General features: G+C 34.8%; 2 protein-coding genes across 2 annotated transcripts; one reads left to right on the top strand and one right to left on the bottom strand.

The window, feature by feature from the left end:
- Positions 1 to 15,242: 15,242 nt before the first annotated feature.
- LOC145014438 (sn-2 acyl-lipid omega-3 desaturase (ferredoxin), chloroplastic-like) lies at positions 15,243 to 17,892 on the top strand. Its single transcript, XM_078972802.1, has 8 exons — positions 15,243 to 15,910; positions 16,178 to 16,267; positions 16,447 to 16,513; positions 16,595 to 16,687; positions 16,777 to 16,962; positions 17,052 to 17,132; positions 17,238 to 17,375; positions 17,472 to 17,892. Exons 1-8 carry the CDS (start codon positions 15,387 to 15,389, stop codon positions 17,652 to 17,654), a joined length of 1,362 nt encoding a protein of 453 aa, XP_078828928.1. The 5' UTR covers positions 15,243 to 15,386; the 3' UTR covers positions 17,655 to 17,892.
- Positions 17,893 to 23,344: 5,452 nt separating this feature from the next.
- LOC145018142 (uncharacterized) lies at positions 23,345 to 25,453 on the bottom strand. Its single transcript, XM_078976053.1, has 2 exons — positions 25,363 to 25,453; positions 23,345 to 25,041 (listed from the first exon to the last, which is right to left on the bottom strand). Exon 2 carries the CDS (start codon positions 25,037 to 25,039, stop codon positions 23,435 to 23,437), a length of 1,605 nt encoding a protein of 534 aa, XP_078832179.1. The 5' UTR covers positions 25,040 to 25,041; positions 25,363 to 25,453; the 3' UTR covers positions 23,345 to 23,434.
- Between the last annotated feature and the right edge of the window lie 2,188 nt (positions 25,454 to 27,641).

Raw genomic sequence — 27,641 nt, 5'->3', positions numbered from 1 at the left:
TTAGAATCATGGGGCTGTTGAGGGAGGATAATGCACATGATCCAATTTTTTTCATTATATATTTTTGTTTAAAAATAAAAAATTATCATAAAGATAAAGGTTCTCTATTGAATTTTTCCATATATATATATATATATATATATATCGAGTCAAGATCAAATAAGAAGAAAAATTTTTGGTAGGAAGGTAAAAAGTTTTTTCTACATATTGTTTTCGCGAACAAAAAAAATGAATAATTAGATGATTCACAAGAAAAAATTCTCAAAAAAACATCTCGATGATTCATTTATACAATGATTTTGTTGTAATTCACTAAAATTATCATAAAAATGAATTTTTTTCTTAATTTACTTAAAAATAAATGATAAAGATGTTTTTTTGGGAATTTTTTCTTGTGAATCATCTAGTGACTCATTTATTTTGTTCGTCAAAAAAATTTATAGAAAAAAAACTTCTTACCTTCCTACTAAAAAACATTTCTTACCGGATCTCTCTCTCTCTCTCTCTCTCTCTCTCTCTCTATATATATATATATATATATATATATATATATATATATATATATATATATATATATATATATATGTTCAGGTTCATTTGAGACCATTTTAATTTTGTGAGACCGTGAGACCAAATCTAAAAATAATTTTAAAATGCAAAATAAATGGAGAAATCCAAAAATTCTTTTTTTAAATATAATTTTCGGAACTTGAATTAACTATAAAAAATTTAAAAAAAATTAAAAAAATTAAAAAAAATCCCTTTTTTTTTTTTTTTCAAAAATACGTGTAATATTCTAAATAGAATATTACACTGACATATTCTAAAAAATAATTTTAAAATGCAAAATAAATGGAAAAATCTAAAAATTCTTTTTTTATATATTATTTTCGGAACTTGAATTAACTAAAAAAAATAAAAATAAAATAAAATAAATAAAAAAAATCCTTTTTTTTTAAAATGCGTGAAATATTATAAATAGAATATTACACTGTGCATATTCAAAAAATAATTTTTAAAATGCAAAATAAACATAAAAATAGAAAATTTATTTTTTTAAATATCATTTTCGGAACTTGAATTAACTAAAAAAAATAAAAATAAAAAAAATAAAAAAAAATGCGTCTCACGGTCTCACAAAATTAGATTGTCGCACATGAACCTAACCATATATATATATATATATATATATATATATATATATATATATATATATATATATATATATATATATATATATATATATATATATATATATATAGAAAAATTAAATAGAGAACCGTTATTATTTAAAGAACGAATTAATCAATCCAAAACGTCGGAATTTAAAGCGATCAATGGCAAAAAAAAGGTTGTAAATTTTTATAATGTACGCACATGTACTGGATTATAACAAAACTCACTTCCTTTTTTTTTCATTTAAAAGTTTTTTAGGCCAATTTTTTTATCGAAAAAAAAAATCTGAATATACCGTTGTTCATGATTTTTCGTCCTCTTTCCATAGAGATCTATGATGATATATAAAAAACGAACTTTTTTTTTCGAAAAAAACCCACTTAATTTTCCTATTTTTTTCAATATTTAATTTTTTTTTATAAAAAAAACTAAGTATACCAAAAGTATTAGTTTCTTGTACTCTATTAATAAAAATCAACACCGATTATAATAATAATAATAATAATAATAATAATAATAATAATAATAATAATAATAATAATAATAATAATAATAAACCTCGAACAGTGTAGATTCACACTGTGAATCTAAACTGTAAATATTTCAATTTTTAATATTCACAATATGAAAAATCTTGAATAGTTCAGATTCACATTGTGAATCTGAACTACTATTATGCACACTATGAATCTGAGAATGTTCACAAAAAAAAAAAAAAAAAAAAACCTCGATCAGTGTAGATTCACATTGTGAATCTAAACTGTAAATATTTTAAATTTTAACATTCACAATGTGAAAAAGCTCCGATCAGTTCAGATTCGCATTGTCAATCTGATTTATTATTATACACACTGTGAATTTGAGGATGTTCACAATGTGAATCTGAATAGGTTTACAATAAAAATCTGAACAAGTTCACAATGTGAATCTAAACTGAAATATCGTTTTTTTTTAATATGAATATGAATCTATATTTAAAAAGTACAAAAAATATGAATTTTGATATATTTTTTAATTTTTTTTCTATAAAAAATAGACCTTAATTTTTTTCATTAAAGAAAATAAAGTGGATTTTTTTCGAAAAAAAAAAAGTTCGTTTTTTATATATCTTCATGGATCTCTATGGAAAGAAGACGAAAAATCGTGAACGGTATATTCGATTTTTTTTTTTTTTTTTTTTTTTTTTTTGATAAAAACATGGCCTAAAAAAATTTTAAACGAAAAAAAGTGGTGGTTTTTTTTGTAAAAGATGGATTTTTTGGTATAATCCAGTGTGTATGCTTCCAATATAAAAGTGTACATCTATTTTCTTGGCCGTTGATCGTTATGATTTTCGATGCTCACGATTGGTTCCTTGGTTCCTTGGTTAATTATGGTTATCTATTGAATCTCACCCTATATATATATATATATATATATATATATATATATATATATATATATATATATATATATATATATATATATATATTCCGGAATAGCTATTTTGAGCAGGTCAATGCCTTTGCAATAGCATTGTGTTATATATACAAGGCCTACACAACAAAATCGGAATCAACATTTCGGACATTGTGATATTATGAACTTGTTGCTATAAAAAATTTGAAGATTTTAAGTTTTTTATAGCATGGATTTAACAAATCAGATTAGTTCTACTATTTAACTTACTTGAATTTTAGTTTACAAACGATTTTCCTTAATTTAGAATAGAACAATTCTGGAATACGAGACACACCTTCAGAATGTGGTATTTTTTGTAGTTTTTATTTATTTATTTTATATAACTTTTCGATTTTTCAACCCAATTTTTATTTATTTGTTAAAATGTATCAGAGTATAATCACATTATGTGGAAACATGTTGAGAATGCACATGTATAGAGTCGAACATTGTCATTTTCACGAATTGATAGGGTGCTGAAGAAACTTGTCTCTCATTTGCGCCTTCAGCATAAAGTTGGTCTCTTGGACATGGGAACAAAAATGGTGTTAAATGTTGAATTTTCATTTCGAATCCCTACCGTTTATAGGAAATGATAGAATTTACCCAGTTTCAACATTGGATTGAAAATGAGAATATTTTTAAAACAGGTCCTTGCAGTTAATGCGAATTAACACTTTATGCCCAGTTTTGCAATTGGGGTAAAGTTTCGCATCTCAGGTTGTTTTGAGCGCATCGAGTCACTGCAGAATTTTGAAATTGATAGTTTCTACCCAATTTTTGGAAAATTTGTCAAAGGCGGTCTGTGAATAAATCATATTCGAAAATTGAGATATTTTTGGATTTTTCGGATTTATGCAAAATGTTTATGCCATGTGTTAAGTGGGAATTCTGTATAGAATAATTCCAAATTGAGCGTTTTCTCATTCCTTTTTGGTTTTATAATCATTTTTCGATTATAAAAAGGGGAGAGAATTAAATATGAGAATTCAAAAGTTTATTTTTTCATATTACGCAGACTTGAAGACCGAAGTGGCCTTGAGCAATGAAGCTTATGAAGTGATTTGATTGGAGATTTGGAAATGATTGGTTCATGATGGGTTTGGACTTATTAAAGATTTTTGGGGTGTGCTTTTATGCTTAAATTTAGGTAATCTTGTGGGGGTTTGGATACTCCTAATTGCCTTTTGATGCTTGGTTTGTACGGTCTCACATTTTAGAACTCAGACTGGAACGTTATTTAAGAATTGAAGATTTGAAGTTCATTTCTTCATGAGTCACGCCTGAGGCTTGGTTCGTGAAGTTGCTTATTTTTGGAAGATTGAATCGGGTCATCCATTCCTAACTTTGAGGGAGAGAATGTTGGGGTGCAAAGTTATGCATGGATGACTTTGTAATGGCTTGACTCTTGTAGACCCACTTACATGTGGTAGTGATGCCTTATGACATGAGAGATAGATAGATAGAGAGAGAGAGAGAGAAAGAAAGAGAGAGAGAGAGAGTGTGTGTGTGTGTGCGAGAGAGAGAGAGAGAGAGAGATAGAGACATGTAAACACCTCTATATATAGTGGGTTTCATACCACTTGTAGAGGTGTGCTTGAGAGATATAGTTCATAGTAACTAGTTAGTGAGATATTTTTGAAGTTCTAGCCTAGTTCCTTTTTGTACTCGTTTACCATGATCGAATACATCTTTTAGCACCTAAATCACTATGTTCTTTATGTTCTTTAATTCTGCATGCCAAATCAAATGCTCTTAATTCACATCACATATCATAAAACCCTAATAACTCATAAAGTTGCCAACTTTATGGTTTCCATCCATCAAACTTGCACAACCATAAAGAAAAGTGGGACAAAACTTAGATTTAGCCTCATATAACAATAAAGGAAGAATCTTTAACACTTACAAAGGTCCAACAACAATGTAAGATGATGATAATGATGATTCCTTGCAAGCCTCAACACAAGATCACCTTATTCTTCTTCTTTTTCTTTTCTCCATCTTCCAAGCCAAGAAAAGCTCTAAAGTGACCAAAGATCAAGCAAGGATGACCACTAGGGTTTTTATGAGGTGAAAGAGGGTTTGGGGCTGCTAAGAAACCCTAAAATAAGTTTATAGATGCTTAAATACGAAGGAAACCCTAAAAGATCATGGGCTTGGGTTGCATCAGCTCTCACGTCGTAAGCCTCTATGTCTCAGATTGTCCGTGATTAGGGTTCGTGGGCTGCAACTCAGGCATGAGGAAGCCTCGGGGTTGCGATGAGTTACTATAAGCGTAGGGAATCTTGTCACCTTTCCATGGATGTGAGGTTCCTTGGAAACGAAGTTATATCAAGGAAGCTATGGAAGTTTGGAGTTTTGGCAGGATAAGTCCCTATAGTGAGAAAGGTGGCAGTTGAGTACGTTGTGTGTACGTGTGTGTAACAACGTAATTTTCAAAACAAAAATTTCATTTTTGTCACAACCATTTTCACATAAAATATTTCCAAAAACATTCAACAATGATTATCAAAACATATCGTATCCCAAGATCATAAAAATCAAATCCTTTCTCCAGTGTGTACGAATCACGTCGGCGCCTTCCCACGGTCCTCGCTAGTACCTGAAACACATAACACAACAACTGTAAGCATAAATGCTTAGTGAGTTCCCCAAAATACCACTTACACACATACGCCCTTCCAGGCCATGACCTTCCGATCCATGTGTTTCAGGGGACTTCCATCCCAACCCGGTAAACCTTTCGGTCCTACCCGTGTCGACCTTCCGGTCCAAAACTCCCTGACCTTTCGGTCTACATCATAATGCCTTCCGGCCCATAACATAATGCCTTCCAGCCCATAACAAGCATAACATACATAACACATACAAAATGGGTAACTAATCACATACATTGCATATATCTTATAGCATACCAGACCTTTCGGTCACACATAGGTACCCTTCCAGGTATAGTATAGTGAGAAGACTCACCTCGTAGGATGTCCCGGTAAATCACTGACTCGGTAGAAATACAATCTAGCCCCCGCCTAAACACATAAAGTAATACTATCATAAGTATAACTCTCAGAACTAGACTCTACTCTCTCTAAGCACCCTCAGAAGGGTAAAAGACCATTTTACCCCTCCTTTGGCTCGAAGGCCCTCATTGTTGACCAAACCCTAAAGGTCAACCAAAGTCAACGATCAACTTTGACCCGACTCAGCGAGTGCACTTGGGCAACTCGGCGAGTCCACCTGTGTCCACTTAACTCTTTAATCCCGTTTAACACGTCGAGTCCCTCCTTTTACTCAACGAGTCCCCAGCTAAGAATCGCGGGGCTACCCCGACTCAACTCGTCGAGTCTCAAGAACAACTCGGCGAGTACATGCCATGCACAAAATTTATTGATCTCCTGAGGTTAGATATGTTCCTCAAATCCATAGATATGTCCTTCCCAAGCATAATAATTACGTAAAGTTCAGACCTTGACACTTATATATCATCTAGATGGTAACACTTGGAGATTTAAGCCCAAAAATGGCATCCTAAGCTCATAACTCCCAAGATAACTCATAAATCTCCAAGGGTTAAGGTCTCTGGACCTCTTTGAGTCCAGATCCAAAGCATAAACTCGATAAGGGACCAATTGCTTCACATAAACATCCTCAAAGGTGGATAGAAAACCCTAACTCTAGGTATCAATACCAAAACTGAAGAAGATCCGAATAAATACCTCAAGTTGACGTCTCTGAACTCTGCAACCACTAGAACCACACCTTCTTCAGTCTCCTCTTTCTTTTGATCACCTTCTTCTTGCTAAACCAAAAATAGAAAGGTCAATATGGCTTCTTCTTCCTCTCAAACGATCTATCTCACTTAGGGTGCTCTCAAGGAACTAGTAGCCGCAATGGGAGGCTAAGAGTGCCCTTAAATAGGCTCCAACCCCGGAGGATTAGGGTTTCATTAAACAACATGGACTCGCCGAGTCCACTCATGAACTCGCCGAGTCCAACGCGAACCCGGATGATCAACCGCGACCCTACTCGGCGAGTCTAAGCATCAACTCGCCGAGTTCCTTCACAAATTCCAAAAATAAAATATTAAAATAATATACCCGGGATTTCGGATGTTACAGTGTGTGTACGCTTAGCGTACTCATGTGCGTGACTTTTAAGCGGAGCCGTCTAGTATGTTGGGAGTACTAGGAACTGAATGAAAAACCGTAGTTGATGGGTGTCCCTATATAAAGAATGAGATGGCCTCATTCTTGGCTACCATCCTTAGATTGCAAACCCTCTAAAACCCTAAACCTTCGTTCATGGAGCTTGTGAGTGCATTTGAGAGCCTTTGATTGTTTTTGTGTGTTCTTGGAATGAAGAAGAAGCTTTGGAGAAGAAGGAGTGAGAGTCCAGACCCTTGGATCTGAGCATATCTATGTTGGGAGCTTCATATAGAGGTATAAAGCTTTAAGCTTTCTCACTATTTTGATTTGTGCATTTTAGTAGAGTATTTTAGGGTTTTGTCCCAAAGTTGGAGACTTTATGTGATATTTGAGCTCCAGAGTCTATGATCAACATCTTTGAGTGTAACTGGTGGTGTAATGTCATAAAAATCAAGACTTAGACGTTAGAATCAAGCCATGCATGATTTATGAGCATTTTGAGTTAAGAAAATGAGAGTTTTGTGTGTTTGTGACCTTATCAGCCATGCAAAGGATTAAAGTCACTGAATTTATGGAGTAAGAGCTATTAGGGAGTCCAGATCTGGGATATGAGCCAAGGTCATAACTAATTAATACCAAATGATAAGAAAGAGTGAAGTTGGGTCGTACGCTGAGTGTAATTCCAGTACGTCCCGCGTACTGACCAAGTGTCCCCAATGGCCAATGAGGATTCGTGAGTACGCTAAGCGTACCAAAGGAGGTATGCCCCGCGTAACCTCACAGTGGAATTTTTGGGCTAAGTCTCATTTTGGGCCTTGAGTGTTGGGCCTGAAGTTTGGGCTTGTTGCAATAGAGTTTTTACTAGAGGAATATATATATATATATATATATATATATATATATATATATATATATATATATATATGTGTGTGTGTGTGTGTGTATGTGTGTGTGTGCGCTTTGGGCCCTTGAGTTGGGCTTGCCTTTTTTGATTTGAGAGTTGGGCCTCAAAGGAGCCCATTTATTATTGGGCCTTGGCGGGCCCAATGGGTTTTAGGTTATTGATAGGATCGTTAGTGGACTACCTTTAGACCTAATGAGTGAGAGTTTGGACTTAGTTCCTAATTGGGTTAATTGTGGGTTTGGATCAGAGATAAAGGTCGGTAGGCAACATCAACATTTATATGGGTTGTTCATCATTTGAGGTAAGTCTTCTCACTATACTTACCATGAGTGGAATCTTTGTGTGACTGAGATGTCTTATGTTCTTACCTACGTAATGTGATATTTTGCACTATGTCTTTGTGATTTATGTTAAGTATTACTATTATGAGCTTATTGAGTTAGGATTGGAGGGTTCACCCGAGTTTTGGGACCGGAGGGTCCCACTGAGCCACATTGGCCGAAGGGTCTTATCTAAGTATAGCCATGAGAAGCTATTGAGATATGTGTGGTATTTTGGGGAGCTCACTAAGCTTCGTGCTTACCATGTTATGTGATATGTGTTTCAGGTTTTCTCAGGATCGCGAGAAGGCACTGGCTTGATTGCACACACTAGAGAAAGAGCTATGTTTTGAGGATCCTGGATTATTAATCAAACAATTATGGAGATGCGTTTTGTAGATTAAATCAATTAGATTTTTGTGAAATGTGTTAAGAGAATTATGTGATTTTAAAATGAAAATTTTGTTTGAAAATTTACGGTGTTACAACTTGGTATCAGAGCCTTGGTTTGAGGGATTCAGATGCACCTTCGGGTATATCTAGACTCAAACTGAGGATTTGAGAAAAAAATTTAAGAGAAATTATTTTTCTAAAACGAGCAAAAGTTTCTAAGACAAAAACGAGAAGGAGCAGTGTGTACAATCAGCCAGAGCTCGAACGATGAATTCCCAAAATACCCTTACTTATTTGTGTTATGAGTTATTATTGAGATATTAGTGATGCATGCTAGAAGATATGCTAGGTATTTCATATATTAGGGCTAGAGATGCATGATTTGTGATGCCTTAGCCTAGGAATTGTTGTTATTTGTGATGTGCTTTGAGTATGTGCGGAGTAAGAGTATCCAGCAGGAATCTTTTAGAAAGAGCTTTAAGTAGAGGAGTAATCTAGGAGAGATACCTAGATGAGCATTGGAGAAGCCTACCGAGGGAGTAGTTAGATACTTGCGAGAGGTAGGGTTGCTTGAGTTTGGTGATACATTTTGAGTGTGAGTAGATCAAATAGAGTTGTAACCTAGAGTGGTTTTACGTGCTGGTGGAGAATATTCGATACCTGAATGCTGCTTGCTTCATGCTTTGTGGAACTTTTGATGATGGGAGTTAGCTACTAAGTGAATATGATGATATTCAGGAGGTGGATGGCTGGCATCATAAGGAGTTCTTCAACAGCTGATGGCAGAGAAGTGTGAGAACCTAGGAAGAGCCTAGGGAGTTACCTTAGTCAGATGAGTATGCTGATAGAGGAGAGTATTCGTTGTGAAGCGACCAGGTTTAACGGGATTGGTGACCGAGAAGGTTCAACAGCTACTTAGGAAATCTAGGACGATTTGTGTGGAAAGTATGGGTAGATGTGATAGGTAGTATGGGCCCGTACTACTAAAAGCAGAGGACCCGTACTTGAAACAGGGAGAATTCCAGAGGTCCTAAGTAGTAGATTGAGAGGAGATAACATGGTTCGGGTACCATGATTCGTAGCAGATTGAAAGGAGATAACATGGTTCGGGTACCATGATTCGTAGCAGATTGAGAGGAGATAACATGGTTCGGGTACCATGATTCGTAGCAGATTGAGAGGAGATAACATGGTTTGGGTACCATGATTCGTAGCAGATTGAGAGGATATAACATGGTTTGGGTACCATGATTCGTAGAAGATTAAGAGGAGATAACATGGTTTGGGTACCATGATTCATAGCAGATCGAGAGGTGATCACATGGTACGAGTACTATGATTCGTGGTGGTTAGTGCTTCTTGTTTTACCAGTTATCCCGTTGTGATTGACTAGACTGAGTTCAGATGTGATAGAGTGTGGGGCCATAGGGCCATGTCGAATGAGTTTCAATGGAGCATACCTTGAGAAGGAAGTCGAGTTAGTTTCCGAGAGATTTTTGGTGGTGTCAGTTGGAGTTGCAAGACTCAAGGATGAGTAGAGATGATGCTTATTAGAGGATCGCGGTCTGAGATGAGCAATCGACTGATAGATAAGGTGTCACCTTTCGTGGCAAGAGTTGCGCTGTCCCCATTTCCTGGGAGAAGCAAAATAGATGACGAGCATCCAGTTTCAGAGTTTGGAGGTAAACCCCGTGGGGTAGCATAGGGTTGCAACCTTTTCAAAGAGTATTTTGGGCAACATGTTTGCTGCGAGGTATTTCTTATTCCATGAGAGAGTTATTTGTGGGTCTAAGATAAAAGAGAGTAGGGATTTAACACCCCAAATTCCAGAGGTACTGTTGAAGGACTCAAAGTGTAAATTAAGGAAAGGGACTCGACGAGTAGGCATGCTTACTCGCCGAGTCGGAGCGGGATTTGTCGCGGGTTTAAGTGGCCAACTCACCGAGTCGGCGACTTGGACTCGACGAGTAGGTGCTGAAGAGAGAAAACCCTAATCCCGGGGGTTGTACCCTATATAAAGCACATTATAACCCACTCTTAGCCTCTTTGCTACCCTTTTGAGATCCAGAAACCCTAGAAACGAGTGAGCTTCCATTAATAGAGAGAATAGAGCTTTGGAGGGGAAAATCTTGGAAAGGGGCTTGAAGATCAAGAGGCTTGCTGCAAAGGAGTGGTGTAGATCCGGGATCTACTTCAGTTGGAGCTTATATTGGAGGTAATAATCTGTTGTTTGGGTTCTTTTGCATCTAGATCTATTATCGTTTGAGATTTGGGGCATTTTTGGTATGATTGAGAGTTATTTTGAGTTAGAGGCTTAGATCTGAGGTTGCTACCTCGAATATAGGCTTGTGATGGTCCAAAATTTCATAAAGCTCCTGTCTAAGAGTTATTGGTGAAGCCCCTTTGTCTTAAACCCTAGCCGTTGTGTTTTTTGGGCCTATATCTCCTTGGTGTAAAGTTTGCAACTTTATGTGAGGGATAGATTGTAGAAGGGTGGATCTATAGATTGGAGCCCTTGCATGGCTCGAAAATCTTCTAAATGGATTAAGAACTGGAGGGACTCGACGAGTCACATGGGTGTACTCGACGAGTTATATGAACACGTGCAAGGACTCGATGAGTTGGAAGAACAACTCGACGAGTCTGTTGAAGATTGCCTTGGACTCAGTGAGTCTATTCTTGGACTCGGCGAGTCAGGTCGCAGAACCCCAACCTCTTTTGGTTAAAGCCTTGGATTAAGTGAGTCGATTGGCGACTCAGTGAGTCGGACAGGATGAGACTCAGAGATCGTTGGACTCGGCAAGTCTTGGGCGACTTGACGAGTTAAGTTGTGTTATGAGAGTTTTCTGGGTATGGGAACTTGGCGAGTAGAGTCAACCAGGAAGGTTGACTTTGACTGAGGACTTTGACTTGACCAAGAGTTGACCAGTTTGACTTCCAAGGGTATTTTGGTAATTTTGGTATTTATGGAATTGGTTCTTTGGTAGTGTTATGTGGTGAAGTTCGTGGCGGTGGTCGGAGCAGCTTGGTCTTATCTTTTTAGTCGGAAATTGCAGGTGAGTTATCCTCACTATATCGACAGGGTCTACAGCACCAAGACCGACCCTTTATCGGATGAAAATCCTGGGTATTGTTTGTTATGTTATTGATTTGCTAGATCTGCATCGTGGTATTTAGGATGGTGTTATGTTAGTGACCTGGTTAAGGTCGGTACCCGGGATATAGGATAATGTTATGCTAGTGACCGGTTAGGTCAGAATCCTGGTTAGGATGTCGATATGTTATGTGATCTGTTAGACTGTTTGTCTGGTTAAGGATTTGTTATGTGATTAATTGTTTTATGTACACATGGTTGTTTGACGGGGGTTGGGTTGAGGCGGGTCCTGCTTTGTGCTGTAGGCCAACATACCCATGGCAGACTGGATATTTCGAAGGCCTAGCGAGCGGTCCGGATAGGCTGAAGGCCCCAAGAGGGTGGACCAGACGTGTCGAGGCTCAAAGAGTGGACCAGGCCGACTGAAGGCCCGATGTGGGCGGACCAATCATACTGTAGACTCGGAGGGTGGACCAGGTGGACTGAAGGCCCGATGTGGGCGGACCAGTCACACAGTAGACCCGATGTGCATGTTGTTCTAATTGTGATATGTTATGAGTATGTTAATGTGTGGTTGGTATTTTGGGGGTAACTCACTAAGCTTTCGGGCTTACAGTTCAGTGTTTTGTTTCAGGTACTTCAGGAGATCGTGGCAAGGCGAAGGCGTGATCGTACCGCTCCTCATGTTTTATGATTTATGTGATATGGTTCTAGGGGATACTCTGATGTTTAAACTATTTTGAAAACAAGATGTATGAACTTAATGGTTTTTAAATGAATTAAAATGTTTTAATTTGGCTTAAATTTTATGGGTATTACAAGGGAGGTGCCTTATTGAGGGAGGTATACTTCTAGCGGTAGTTTTAGGTGGTTAAGAGGAGTATATCGGGGAGGTGGCCCTCATTGTCTACGTTGTGTATCGACTGTGAAAGTGAGGTCTCTTGCTTTTATGATGATTTCCGTGATGGTAGGTTGGTCGAGGAGTCATAGACGAAGTACATGATAGTGCATTATTTTCGGACCGAGAGTCAGGACTAATTTGGAACAGTTAAGGTATCCGACGGTATATCGATATGAGGCTTCGAGATGACTAGACGCAGTCACATTGGGAGGATTATGAGATTTTTGTCTGAGTTATGGGATATTTGGAGTTGTTTGGTTTCAATCGCGAAGATCATTGAAGTGATTGCGTGGTACGTTCCAAGAGTCAATTGTGATATACCTAGTGAAACAGTCTACGGAGTAGATTGTTGGTATGCCAATTAGTGATGGTTCGAACCTTGAGTGGGGGAGAATTGAGTATTTTATTGAGAGGATAATCGGTCCATTCAAGTGTGGTTAGAGAACTGGTTATGGAGATTCGCGGTGCGGACACATGAGACGAGGGTTATTGGTGGATGAGGTGAGGTGCAAGGCGGGATGATATATGAGTATGTGCTTAAGGAAGGATGATCGAATCCACGACAGGTGGATGTTGGTCAGAGAATTTATTGTGGCTAGGGATTTCCGGGTTTGCAAATGTTGAGTTTGAGGCGGTTGTGTCACTGAGTTCAGGGTGAAATAGATGAGGTTTGCGGGTATAGGTATAGATTGTGATCTATACTCCAGGAGGGACGACAATTGATTTGTCAACCAATTTCGGAGTCGGTATGAGTAGTTTTCGTATGGGTGGTGATCAGTAGAGGGTGGAGCTTTGGATTTTCATCAATGTGTTTTCAGTCGTTGACAATTCCTCTGTGTTTAAATTTGTGAGATGGGAGTATTTTGAGGTTTCGAGTTGCGTAAGTGGAAGATAAGTGGGTCCTAATTTTTGTTCATATTGAGACTCGAGTTGTGGGATGGAAAGTAGGGTACCTAGAGACTTTTGTTCCAGTGGGAACTCGTCAGTTACTTATCGTTGGAGTGGGATTGTCTAAGGGTGTATCAATGATGAGACTAGTGCATTGCCTACAAGAACTTACATCAAGAGTGGTGGTGCATAAGCTGGGTGGGTGTAAGCACATATCTATGTTGAGCTACGGAGCATGAGTTGGTGAACTTAGTGTAGTGATAGCTTGATGATGAGATTATGGGGTGATAAGTGAGCAAGTGGATCCGAGTGGGAGTAGTCGCTTAGGATTATCAGGAAAACCATGGAGTGAGCCCATGGTGAGTCGGTGAGCGAGAGAGTGTTGTAAGACTACGGGGAGCCGTAGCATCCATGAGTCAGTGAGAGAGTGTTGTGATACTGCGGGGAGCCGTAGTACTCACTAGTCAACGATAGATTGTTGTGGAACTGCGGGGAGCCGTAGTATTCACTGATTAGCAAGAGAGTGTTGTGATATTGCGGGGAGTCGTAGCATTCACAAGTCAGTGAGGGGGTGTCGTAGGACTATGGGGGAAACCGTAGCGCTCGGTAGTCGATAAGAGTGAATATTGTTGTGCCGGGAGCTGTAGTATTCTCAAAAAGGACATGTTATACCCGACAAAACCAAATTTGTTCCCTTAAAAAACCACTTAAAAAGTTAAGTGACTAAAAAAGTAAACCTTAGAAACTTCATAGGGCATATGTGTCATTTTCCCTTTCGCAAAAATGTATGATTATACTGAGATTTTATGCAAATAAAGATAATATGATTTTGGAAGCATAAAAAAAGTTTTTTTTTTTTTTTTTTTTTTTTTTTCGGTTCTAGAAAATAGGGGATGTCACAGTAGTCCTCTCTTAAAGGATCACTATCTATATATAAAAATGACATACATCAAACAATCAATGAATACATGCTGTATTTTTTTTTTGAAAAAAATAAAATATTTAGTTGTAAAAACATTATAAATTTTAAATAAACAATTAAAATTTGAAGAAAAAATATTTTACCATACATCCAATAGGCACAAAACAAAGTTGGAAAATGATCCATAACACCAATTTTGATATTTGTGTACCTATATGATGTTCATCCTCCCACGGTTGTGCATGTAAACATGCAAGTTGATAAAACATTCTTTGTGTTCGTTATCTGAGATACTCATCTTCAAACAATTATAATAGAGAATTATGGATTCTAGTTGTAAGAATTGACAGATTTAGATGGGAGGCCACTCGATTTTATGTCGCAGTGTAATTTCTTTTTCTATTAAGGTGCACCTACTAAAAAATATATATTCAACTATTGGTGCAAGGTGCAACTACAACTATAATTCATGCTTCTGCCGAGGGTTGTTAGTTGATAACTAAGTGAAATACCACATGTTATATAGGGAAGGAAAACCTAATTTTTTGGTTTATGGAATGCCAATCTTATATGTACGGTTTTGACTACCGTATTTCGAAATTAACTAGATCAATATGAAATATACAATGTCAGATTTTAAATTTCAAACTACACCTACTACCAACTTTTGCGAATGAATAATGCTTATACCTAATACCATATCCTCAAGATGGTGGCCATTTTTCCAAATTTTTAAAAAGTTAATTATTTTTATTAAATTACTCATCATTTATAAAGGTTAGTTTATTTAATTTTCCTTATAAATGTTGTTAGATACATACTTATTAAAAAAAGTCATAATGTTCTATACTATCTTTAATATAAAGACTAATCAATAGTACATATTTTATTAAATAAGTTAGAAAAGAATAAAATGCATTGCATAGTTTCGCATTTGATCCTATTATCAAATTTTTAATCAATCTACCAAAAGAGATTCCAACTTCTTGTTCTATTTCTAGTTTTCTACTAGCGACAACACCACCACCCACAATATCTACTTTATCCCCATTGGACCTTCATTCAATGTATGCCTCCAATATTCGCTCTTCCTATATATATAAACATTCTTTACAAATATCTAGCTAGGGTTTGAGGGACGACTGACGAGAGATTTAGGAAGAGAGACCACTATCTATCTTGGTCTCCCACTCTCTCATAATGGCAGGATTGGTGTTATCAGGGTGCGGCATTAAACCCTTTTCCCAATCTCTTGCCATACCCACAAGAGGGTTTATCCATAAAAACGACAAGAACCCTGTCACCCTTTTACCCTCTAAGGATCCAATTGCAATCTTTTCATCAAGATCGACGACCCCAGATCGGTTTTCCAAATGGGAGGTTAAAGTGAGTGCTCCATTTAAAATACCATCGATAGATGGGGAAAATTCAGAGCGCGAAAGAGGAGAGAGAATCAATTCTGATGAAGAGATTGTGAAAGAAGAAGAGAAATTTGACGCAGGGGCACCACCGCCTTTCAAATTGGCTGATATTAGGGCTGCTATTCCGAAACATTGTTGGGTGAAGGATCCATGGAGGTCTATGAGTTATGTGATAAGGGATGTCGCTTGTGTTCTTGGTTTAGCAGCAGCTGCAGCTTATCTCAACAATTGGCTTGTTTGGCCGCTTTATTGGGCTGCTCAAGGGACCATGTTTTGGGCTCTTTTTGTTCTTGGCCATGATTGGTAATCTATAATTTCTCATCTTTCTGTTCTTCGTTTTGACTTTAATGGTCAAACTAGTCGTTTTTTAGGTTTGAAATTGGGTATGCAAATTTCTAGATGTACATCAAACAAGAATTGTTATGACATTTCATATGAAAACGACTCTTGATGACTTATTTTAGCCATCAATATAGGATTAACTATAATCAACCATTTGACTACATTAGTCAAAAGGGGGATGCTTGAATTAATGGGTTTTTGATCTTTGTTCATATTCTTAATTTGCAGTGGCCATGGTAGCTTCTCAAACAATTCTAAGCTGAATAGTGTTGTTGGGCATATTCTACATTCTTCAATTCTCGTGCCTTATCATGGATGGTATGTTTTAACTAACTCCAATTGGACCACTTCTAGTCTATTCATTATTCAATATGCAATTTTGGTTTTTAGCTCATTGACTTCTAAAAGAAGAAAATGACAAGGTTTAAATTTGATTATGATTAATTGATTATAAATAATTACTAATTGTGATTTCAAAAAATAAACGAATGTTACAGGAGAATCAGCCATAGAACACATCATCAAAACCATGGACACGTTGAAAATGACGAATCATGGCACCCGGTATGTTCTTTAGTACTTGTATTTTTTTTTTTTTTGAACTTTATTTATCAATTAATTTCCCACTTTTGTTTTTATTTATAGTTATCTGAAAAAACCTTCAAGAGTTTGGATTGGATGACACGTACACTTCGTTTCACCCTCCCTTTTCCAATGCTAGCTTATCCCTTTTACCTTGTAAGTTACAACATGATACAATTGTTGTAAATTTGTAACAAATAATTTATATATATATTTTGTTTTTTTTTTTTTTTTTTCTTATATAGTGGAATAGATCTCCGGGAAAGAGTGGGTCCCACTTTGATCCAAGTAGTGATTTGTTTGTTCCCGTTGAGAAAAAAGACGTGATGACTTCAACAATTTGTTGGACTGCAATGTTTGCTCTGCTTCTTGGTTTAAACTTTGTTGTTGGCCCAATGCAAATGCTAAAACTATATGGCATTCCATATTGGGTATTTAATATTTTTCCATTTCCCTTAATTTTATATTTCTATTTTAATTGTTGTTAAAGTTTTTACCTTCTCATTTGCTTTGATTTCAGATAAATGTTATATGGTTGGATCTTGTTACTTACTTACATCACCATGGTCATGAAGATAAACTTCCTTGGTATCGCGGAAAGGTATTTTTTATTGTTACATAATTTCATAAATTTGGTTATGTATTGTTTTTTTTGTGAAACCATAACAACTATTTAAACATAGACACTCATGATTTTTTTTTTTAGGAATGGAGTTATTTAAGGGGAGGATTAACCACAATTGATCGTGATTATGGTTGGATTAATAATATTCATCATGACATTGGAACTCATGTCGTTCACCATCTTTTTCCTCAGATCCCACATTATCACCTAATTGAGGCAGTGAGTATACATTCTAAAGATCACATGGGCTTTTCTGTAATTTTGACCATGAAGTTAAATTTTACTCAACATTTATTACTTGTTTCTCGTTTATAGACGGAGGCTGCAAAGCCAGTGCTTGGGAAATACTACAGGGAACCGAAAAAGTCAAGGGGTTTACCTTTCCACCTACTTGGTGAATTAATCTCAAGCTTGAAGAAAGACCATTATGTTAGTGATACTGGAGATGTCTTGTACTATCAAACTGACCCTAAGCTTACCACTTCTCAAAATAGGTGATTTTTTTTTTTTTTTTTTTTTTTTTTTTTGATTGGATGACGAATAGTTATTTCAAGCAACATTTTTTTTCTTATGAAAAAGAGATTGATTCAACGCTTAAATTAGGACAGCTCGAATAGGGTTTATGGGATGAGTCTGTTCGGTTACTTTATTTTATTATTTAGTATATTATTATTTTTATATGTAATATTTAGTTTGGCTTTGGTGGAAGGAAAATAGAAAGCAAATGATATATTAATGTTGTGTGTTGTAATGAGCTGTATGTTCTTTGGTGTAAATATGTTTAAATGAGAAAAAAAAAACTTTAAAAACGTTTTTTGAGGTATAAAATATATAATTAAGTTTTTTATATGTATTTATTATATTGATACCTATTTTTTACATGTTTTGGTATAAATATGTTTATATGTATTTATTATATTTAAGAAATAATATATTTATTTTCATTTTTAATAAAATAATAATGTTAAGATAAAATTGCAATAATGGCTCTTTGTGTTATGTCAAAACTTGTATGTTTGTGCTAAAAATATTTGGACTAACATTAGTTGTTCAAAAATTATATTTTCTTCCATGTTTGGTTCAATTTGATTTTTCTCTCTTTCTCTCTCTTACCGTAAAACATAAATAGTTTTTAGATGTATCTCGCCTCGAGCCAACATATTGTGTTGTTGTAGCTGACACCCTAATCAGAGCCTCTCAGGAGTCGCCACTCTCATCAAACCATTCATGTCTCGCTGAAAAAAAACTAGCTGATGTTTTCGTTGGAGGAGCAAGGGTTTTAGATCTCTCTCTCTCTCTCTCTCTCTCTCTCTCTTAATTTGTCGAAGACAATGTATATCTCTCTCGAAAACCCCTAGATCTCAGCCCACCATAATCGGACCTCCATCGAAAACGATAGCAACCATAATCGGACCTCCGGCAAAAACCATAGGGATAAATTTGTCTAATAATAATAATAATAATAAGAAAATGAAATAATAGTTTTTTTGTAGAAAAGTTCTAAAAATTTGGGTCGGTTAACGATATAGTTTCAAGTTAATTTGTTATCGGTTAGAACTAAAATCAAAATGCAACATTTTATCGGTTTTTAAGATTTTTGTAAAAAAAATGAGATTAAAACATAAACTTGATCAAAACTTTTGGATTTTACTCAAGATATCACACACACACACACGCACGCACGCGCGCGCGCACACACACACACACACACATATATATATATATATATATATATATATATATATATATATATATATATAGGATATAGATCCGGTAAAAAAATTTTTTTGGTAGGAAGGTAAGAAGTTTTTTTTCTACATATTTTTTTGATGAACAAAATAAATGAATCACTAGATGATTCATTTGTAAGATGATTCACAAGAAAAAATTCCCAAAAAAACATCTTTATGATTCATTTTTAAGTAAATTAAGAAAAAATTCATTTTTATGATAATTTTAGTGAATAATAACAAAATCATTATATAAATGAATCATCGAGATGTTTTTTTGATAATTTTTTCTTGTGAATCATCTTACAAATGAATCATCTAATGATTCATTTTGTTTGTTCGCGAAAAAAATATGTAGAAAAAAAACTTCTTACCTTCCTACCAAAAATTTCCTTCTTATTTGATCTTGACTCTCTCTCTCTCTCTCTCTCTCTATATATATATATATATATATATATATATATATATATATATATATATATATATATATATATATATATATATATATATATATATATATATATATATTACAATCCCACCTAAACCTTTAAATTTATGCATTTTTATCTTAGTAAATATAACTCGTTCAATTTTCACTAAGTAAATATATAATTTCCTATTGTATTTCTTTCCTCTGTTATCATTTAACATCCCTATTTTCTTTTCTCCATTATCGTTTATTACTTACGTCAGAGAACATTACTGTTTTCCACAATCATGAAGGTCAACGATAATTAACATTTTTGTTTCCCTATCAAAATTATTACTTCAATATTGAATCTGCAACGTCAAGTATTCATCATGACCCCCTAATTGCAATCTTTAGTTAATAAAATGACATAGTTTCATGAGGTTTAGTGTGTGTGTATATATATATATATATATATATATATATATATATATATATATATATATATATATATATATATATATAACAAAATAGAAAAATCGTCTTTACAAAAAATTTCAAACTAAATTGGATCAAATTCACAAGAAAAATTAACTCTTGGACTACTGGTGTTAGTCCAAATGTTTTAGGCTTAAACATGCAGGTTTTGATATACCATAGAACCCATTCTTGTAATTTTATATAATATTAAAAATAATAATATAAGAAAATGAAAATAATTATATTTTTTTTGCAGAAATGTCCTAAAATTTTAGATCGGATAAAAAAATAGTATCAAATTAATTTGTTATCGGTTATAAATGGGAGAAAATAATCAGAATGAAACATTTTATTGGTACGTTAAGAAACAATTTAAGAGAGCAATAGATGAGGGGACGCATCATATACAGCTAAGTTCTTGTCAAAACAGCCTAATTCAAACGAAAAGATCCCATACACAAAAAAATCAATAAGAGATTATGTTTTAATAATTTATGATTAAAACTATATTATACTCTATTTTCATTGTATTGTGTTATATTCGATTATAACTGTACTTGATTATTTATTTGTGACTATAAAATAAAAGTTAATTATTTTACTTCAATTTTTGTTTGTAACGTATTTATTTATGATTATAGGACGGTAATAAATCACCACATTATAATTTTTTATTGTGTTATTCATTTATAATATAGTTTTTTGAATATATTTCGACCCACAAGAAAAAGGTCGATTATAGTCGTGCATTAATATAAGACTTCGTTTTAAAGTGATTTCACTATTTATAAATATAGTTGTATCATTTATGAATACAAATCAATAAACATAAACAATTATCTATTTTTCGGTGGTTATAATTATATATGTTTAATAAATTATTTTAATGCATTTATGAATGAACCCATATGACCCAGACGATACAAGAAAAAACTTTAGGTTCTTTTGTTTTTAGGAACAAATGATATAGTTACACTTATCACTCAATAAATAACACAAAATCATATGACATGTACGTTTATCATCTCAAATGATAAAAGATTGCACAATTCACACACGTGTAACACCGATGACCTACAGAAATAAAGTTAACTTGGTAAAAGTTCAACATTGGCTACACCACACTACTTATAAGAAATCATCTCAACTGCTACATATTTATTTCTAATTAAACAACCACATTTAGTTAATAATGTAAACAAAATTAAAAAATAAAAATAAAATAGAAAGAATACAAAGAGTATTCTCTCATGCTTATCACTCTAACCAACTAACAAATTCAAATCACATCACGGAAACCAAAATTCAGGAAACACAAACCACAGTATAAATCAAAGTGCATAGACAAAATTGCAAAAATAATCTATGTAGTACGCGTTTTTTCCGTGGTTAAGTTTAAACCTCAACTTTTTTAGATTCATGATCAATTTGAGTTAGTTTCGTTGAGGATTTGTTCATTCAGTAAACTGAAATGACTTTAATACATATTGGGGTATTTATTATTCTTATTTTTTAATTTTCTTAAATCCAATACTTATTTATTTATTTAAATAATCTCTCTCTCTTTCTCTCTGCACACACCCGAGAGAGAGAGAGAGAGAGAGAGAGAGCAAACCCACTTCCATAGTTAAGCATTTATACATAACATAGCTCAAAACTGTCGGCAAGGGTGAATTTTGTTGTTGTAGACTATAAAGACATGAAACTTTCCTTGAGATGAGATGGCACTCGTCTTGAAATTAGGACACATGGATGAACAAGAAAGATGAAATTAGGACGCAAACTTTCCATATATCGAAGCTGCATAGGGTGAGGTCTATCAGTTTAAGAGAAAAAAAAAACGGGTATAACAGGTGTTAGGGCTCTTCACTATTTGGATAAAGCGGAATTGTCCAATTGGACAATTTACCATGGACTATTTAATCCGGATTTTGGATTGGTTTTCGTCAAAACCAAATTATTATTTTGGATTAGATTAGATTTGAATTTAGTTGCAACTATTTAGATCAATGTTTACCAAACCAAATTCACTTAATAACAGGTGTTACTCTTTCAATTTCAACGTTCCCCGATAAAATTTATGCTACAATTCAATTCCGAAAGTATTCAAATATAAAATCAAACTTGAGATATAATAATGCTATGTTTGACGTACTAACTAAAAAATTAGTTTTTAGTTAAAAAACTAACTGATAGCTGAAAAGTTAGCTGTTAAATAAAAAATTAGCCAATAGCTGAAAAGCTAGCTGATAAAAAATAACGTTTGGTAAAACTAGCTGAAATATATAAAATTACATAAAAAAACATTTAAGAGAATGCGCTTCTATAATTAATAGCCTGTATGTTTTTTGATATGTGTTTGATAGTTAAATGAGTAATAACAATAACAAGCATCTTACCAATAGATTTGTAGAAATTTCCAAAAGATCTTAAGAATGACCTTACAGATCCCTAGTATATATATATATATATATATATAAAAGAAATAACCAAAAAAACTAATGCCATATTAGATAGAAGTGCATGTAGACACAAGGAGTCAACCTGTCAAGAAAGCTTGTCAGGGTTTCTCATTTTTGATAAGAAATAACCAAAAAATTTACCTAATAAAAAACCTTAATTTGTATAAATTCTTAAAACTTTTTTTATTTATAAAATGTTAAATTATAATATATTTTTAGTAGTTGTTTATAAATGTTAAACCACACTAAATAATTTGTTTTTGTTTTCTATAAAATTAGATAATTTTCTAATTATATGTAGTTATAAATTGTTTCGGGTTTTAAAAACTGATCAAACTTAATTATAATTTGGTTGGATCAGATTTCAATTTAATTTGGATTATTTGGATTTATGATTTGAAAACCAAAATCAATTAGGATTCACTTAATTGGATCGGATCAAACCGATCCATCCAAACGAATACCTCTAATTACCTTAAAGCTTTAATGTGGTCTTCATTTCACTTGGTTAATTCTTTTTATATTACATGTAAAGCAATTTGAATGGTTATTTGTCAAAAATTATATTTTCTATCCTAATTTTCTAACAATTACGTATGGTACAAGGGTTTACAAGTTTTTATCACTAGATTTCTAATAGATGAATCCATTAAGAAAATGTACGGATTGGTATTAGTTTCAACCTATTGGTTATCAAGACAAGTTGGATTTTTACAAGATTAAGCCAACCGGGGTCTATTGGAGTTTGAACAATATTTAAGCATATCGGGTTACTTTTTTAAAATAGATGCCGGCCGGATATTGAACAAACTTGGTTGTTTTTTTTGTCAATTATACTTTTGGTCCCTGAGCATAGCTGGTCTTTACAAATTTGGTTCGTACTTGAGGTTTAGTTTTCATCTATTATAGCAATGCACTTCCATTTTCTTACAAATAATAGTAATTTACTTTAGGTGGCTTATTTTCCCAAGAAGGACCATTTTTACATTTTTGTCTTACTAATAAAACTTCAAACAAAAATGAAATTATCGAAAACTTTTAGGTTATGCAAGTTAGATTAAAGGAAACGTGTACTACATCCGGTTTTGATAGAAAAACGGTTACTAATCCATTGCTTGTTTTAATATTTATTGTACTAAAGTAAAATAAAAGAAATAACCAAAACAAAGCAGTCGGACATGCATGTTGGTTAAGTAATTAATGCCAGTTTAGATAGAAGTGCATGAAGACACCAGGAGTCGACCCGTCTAGAAAGCTTCTGTGGGAATCTGTCAGGGTTTCCCATTTTTCATAAGAATTCCTTCTTATTTGAACGTGTTTGAGGTGGTGAGGCCAATAAGGGTTGGTGGTGGTTGTCGTCTTCTTCTCCAAGAACTCCCTCAGCATGAGTCTGCAAAAGTGATTCTTTTGTCTTAAGCATGCGTCTGGCTTTGCAACTACATGCTTGGGATGGCAAATCTCAAAGAAGGCATCAAAAAATGGGGATCGTTCCCACAGGCATTCATCCTCTATTGCTTCAAACTCGAGTTTTTGCACGTTGGTAGCAGGAGGAAACATGAGGAGCCTTGTTCTTAGATCATCCATGTCGATGTCCAATGGCATCATAGTAGTAGTATAGTTGTAAATTGTTATATAAATGTCACACCTGCGTGATAACGCGAGTGCTTCCCTCATCTTCAAGAAAAAATAAGCATCAACAGGAGAGTCGAGTTTGAGTGAAACAACTATTTTCTTGAAGAGAGTAGAGTCCGGAAACAAGAGAGTAGGAGGCAATGCGACCCCATGAAACCAGAAAAATTCTAATTTTGGTGCATGAACTTGTACGTCCGTAAGCATGGAGAGGCACTCCTTCAGGGTCAATTTCTTGATGGAAGCACATGTGAAATGGAAGCTTTCCGACTTCCAAGATGTCATATCATCAAGTGTCAAACTCTCGAGAAAAGGAAATCCCGATTCGATCATCTTCAGACACGCGTTGCTTCTTACCATACCATAACCACCTAGCCTTAACTTTGTCACGTTGCTTCCTAATGATATTGAATCGTTGATAGGAAAAGATATATGTAAATCGCAGCTAAACACCCCAAGATTTGGGACATGACTGATTTCCAAAGCAATATATCCATCATAATCATCATATTCTGAGGATATTGTCAATTCATAAAGACACGGGAGGCTTTTAACCTTGATGGTTTTGAGCCCCTTGCAAGAATCTATAAGCACAATCTTCTCAAGCAAGCTACAAGACGAGAATATGTGATTGAGTGCCTCTTCACCTATACGCACACCAAACAAGTCAAGTTCTCGTAGGGACACACAGTTGATCACAGGAGTAGTCGTTGTCATCCAAACAACAGAATGGCACCTAAGCGGGGAGAAAACTTCTATCTTAGTCACGTTTTCACCCGACGAGAGTATCTCATCTGGCAATGTAAACGGGGCACCATAAAGGTAGAGTGAGAGGGATAACTCTTTGAGACAAGAAGCTTTGGTAGTCACCACAGAACCAATCCATTTTTCAGCATGAGAAGCTGACTCCTGGTTCTCAATGTCGATAAGAAGCCAAAACCTTTCGATTGGTATGTTGTCATGGAGATACCTTATCAGAGTGTGGTCCACGTCCACCAACTTCATGCTCTTTCCATTTTGTTCGCTGCGCACACGAAACCTGAGGGTAGGGATGGTACGCCACGCGCGTAGCCATGATTTGGACAACACGCTCGTGCGGGCCGCTTCTGTCATCGGCAACCGTGATTGTATATGCTGCATCAACTCCACAACATCTTCTACTTCTCGTCTCATTCCTTCAAACACCATCCAAAATATATACCTTTAAATCTCTTCAAAACCACAAAATCTTTCAAAATTTCTCTAAACGAAATCAAGACAGACGAACATTCATTCACAAAAAAGTTTCAAATTTTCTCTACGTATCTGTTCAAAACCAATTTCTCTTCGTATCGGTACAAACAAAATAAAGACAGACAAACATCATTGAGAAAATTCCAAACTTATAAGAAAAAACCAATCTTGTAATTTCGAGCTTAGTCGCTCGCCGTAGTTTATGCCTCCGATTACATCCACCAAACCAGCCAACAAGATGCAAAACAAATTGGAGGATTTACCTGATAAGCAACAGCAGCAGCCGGTTCGTCTAGCGCCAGAGCAATCACTGTTATTCAAGAACTAGGGCTCCTATCAAGAATCAGGATTGTAGTCGTAAATATGGTTTTATAGTTTTTCTTAATCAAGTTTTTTATTTATTATTGTTTTCTTTTAAATAATTTCATTTCCCATTGGTGTTCGAAAATAAATGGAATATAAATGGAAGTAGGCTTATATAATAAAATATACGCCAATGAACATCTAAAGTAGGGTGTTTCTGATCGATCTGAAAACGTACAATCAGTCAAATTGATCATCGGTTTGGTTTTGTGGTTTGCTGTTTTCTTTACAGTTTGGTTGGCGTCTTCATACTTTTCAAAATGTAAAGAATGGTTTGACTTACAGTTTCAAAATTTTCAAGTTGTATAAAACCAGATCGGACCGGACCGTAGGATATATATATATATAGTACAAATTTAAAACCACAAACTCATTTAATCACCCGACCCAATCATTTGTGTAGTGAACCGTGAAGTGAAGCCCAAGTACCCAACCCTTCAGATGTACATCACGTGACCTTAGTCTCAATCTGGTCCTCAATGCCCCGCATTTTCCAATTTGCATTCTCCATTTCCACTTTCCAATTTACATACTTCGACACTACGTTGTTCATTTAATTCTCGTTGGCTGGAAAGCACCGAAGAGACAACCCAAGCACGTCGCTACTCCGCCTGCTCATCTTGATTAGGTTTGTTCTGACTTCTAGTTGTAACTCAAAACACCTTTCTTTGAGCATTCATCTATCTTTGAAGCAAGTATTCTTCCTATTCTTTCATGATTCTTACAACACGAATCTTTTCATATGTGAGACCTCATTCCTAAGCTCGTGTCGCCACATTCTTCCATTATTACAATCCTTGTACTTAAACTAGATGAACCTAAAAAGCCTAAATCGTTACGGGTTTAGAGTTGTAGAAATCGTAAAGAATACGTGGTACGACACCAAAAAACCATCGCAAACCCTCCTCCATCTTTGTCTACTTCAACTAGCATCTTGATTTTGATCCTTAACAATCTTGATATTTTCTATTAGCATTTGTGATCTTTTCGATTTGTGTTTAGGTTGGTGCGATTTTTCCGATTAACATATGTGGTTTTTCTTATTTGTGTTTAGACTGGTGTGATTTTGTAACACCGTACTTTTAAAACACCATTTATTACCAATAAAAACGTGTTTTTACAAAAACTTTCAAATCATTAACAGAGTTAATAACTTTAGTGTTCCAAAATAATATAAAAAACTATAGTAAAAGAGAAAAGGATTATACAATCTTCTTTAGTTCAATTGTAGACTTCTTGGCAGCACAACCTATCTCAATTTCAGTACCTGAGTACATAGCACCAAGTGCTTAAGTATGAAGTCTTATGAATTACATGAATTTTGAATCGCACTTTACTAAACTTTAAATACTTTTACATGAATCATTCACAAATACCTTAGGATATATGATCCTAACACATAAGGTCTTAACACATAAAATCCTAACACATACGACCATGAAAGAACATATCGACTGCATGACAGTGGCCATTGGCAACCCTTATGGATCACACTTGAGTCCCAATCGATTGGGAACCTGAGTCTTGAGAGATAAATCCATATCAATTACTATCAACATGGAGTCCTCCCTAGTAACCCCATGAAGACCTGATACCGAGAACTTTATCAGATCCACGCCACCACATGGAGACCTGTAACCATGAATGCAAAACCTTATCAACTCACTATCTACGTGGAGTCCTCCTTGGTGGCTGACACAAGCTTCCATCCACAACATGTAATGCAATCTAAGCCTTTCCCAAACACTCTATATAGAGCTTCCAATTTCCATTCACTCAACGCTCTCTATAGAGCTACAAACTTATATTCACTTAACGCTTTCTATAAAGCTTCAAACTTACTTTCATCTTACTCTCTCTCTCTCTCTCTCTCTCTCACACACACACACACACTAGAGCTTCAGACTTTCAGTTCAATAACTTATTTTACTCTATCCTAATCGCTTATATGCATTTTATGCCCTTTTTCACAAACAACTTTCCATAAAGTTTCTAACATATAGTCACATATAGGCTTTTTACCCAATCAACTCTTTATAGAGTTCACAATAACAATTGACATATAGGTTGTTGCCATACTCATCAAATAACCAATTATGTGATTTTTGAGCTTAACCAAAGCTCTAACCTCCCAATCATATAACATACAAGTTGGAATTTCATCATATAATTTATAATT

The sequence above is a fragment of the Lactuca saligna genome, chromosome 9 (assembly GCF_052625555.1).
Source record: "Lactuca saligna cultivar CGN05327 chromosome 9, ASM5262555v1, whole genome shotgun sequence".
Classification (NCBI taxonomy): Eukaryota; Viridiplantae; Streptophyta; class Magnoliopsida; order Asterales; family Asteraceae; genus Lactuca; species Lactuca saligna.
Note: the sequence above shows the minus strand (reverse complement) of the source record. Positions and strands in the feature narration are given on the sequence as shown.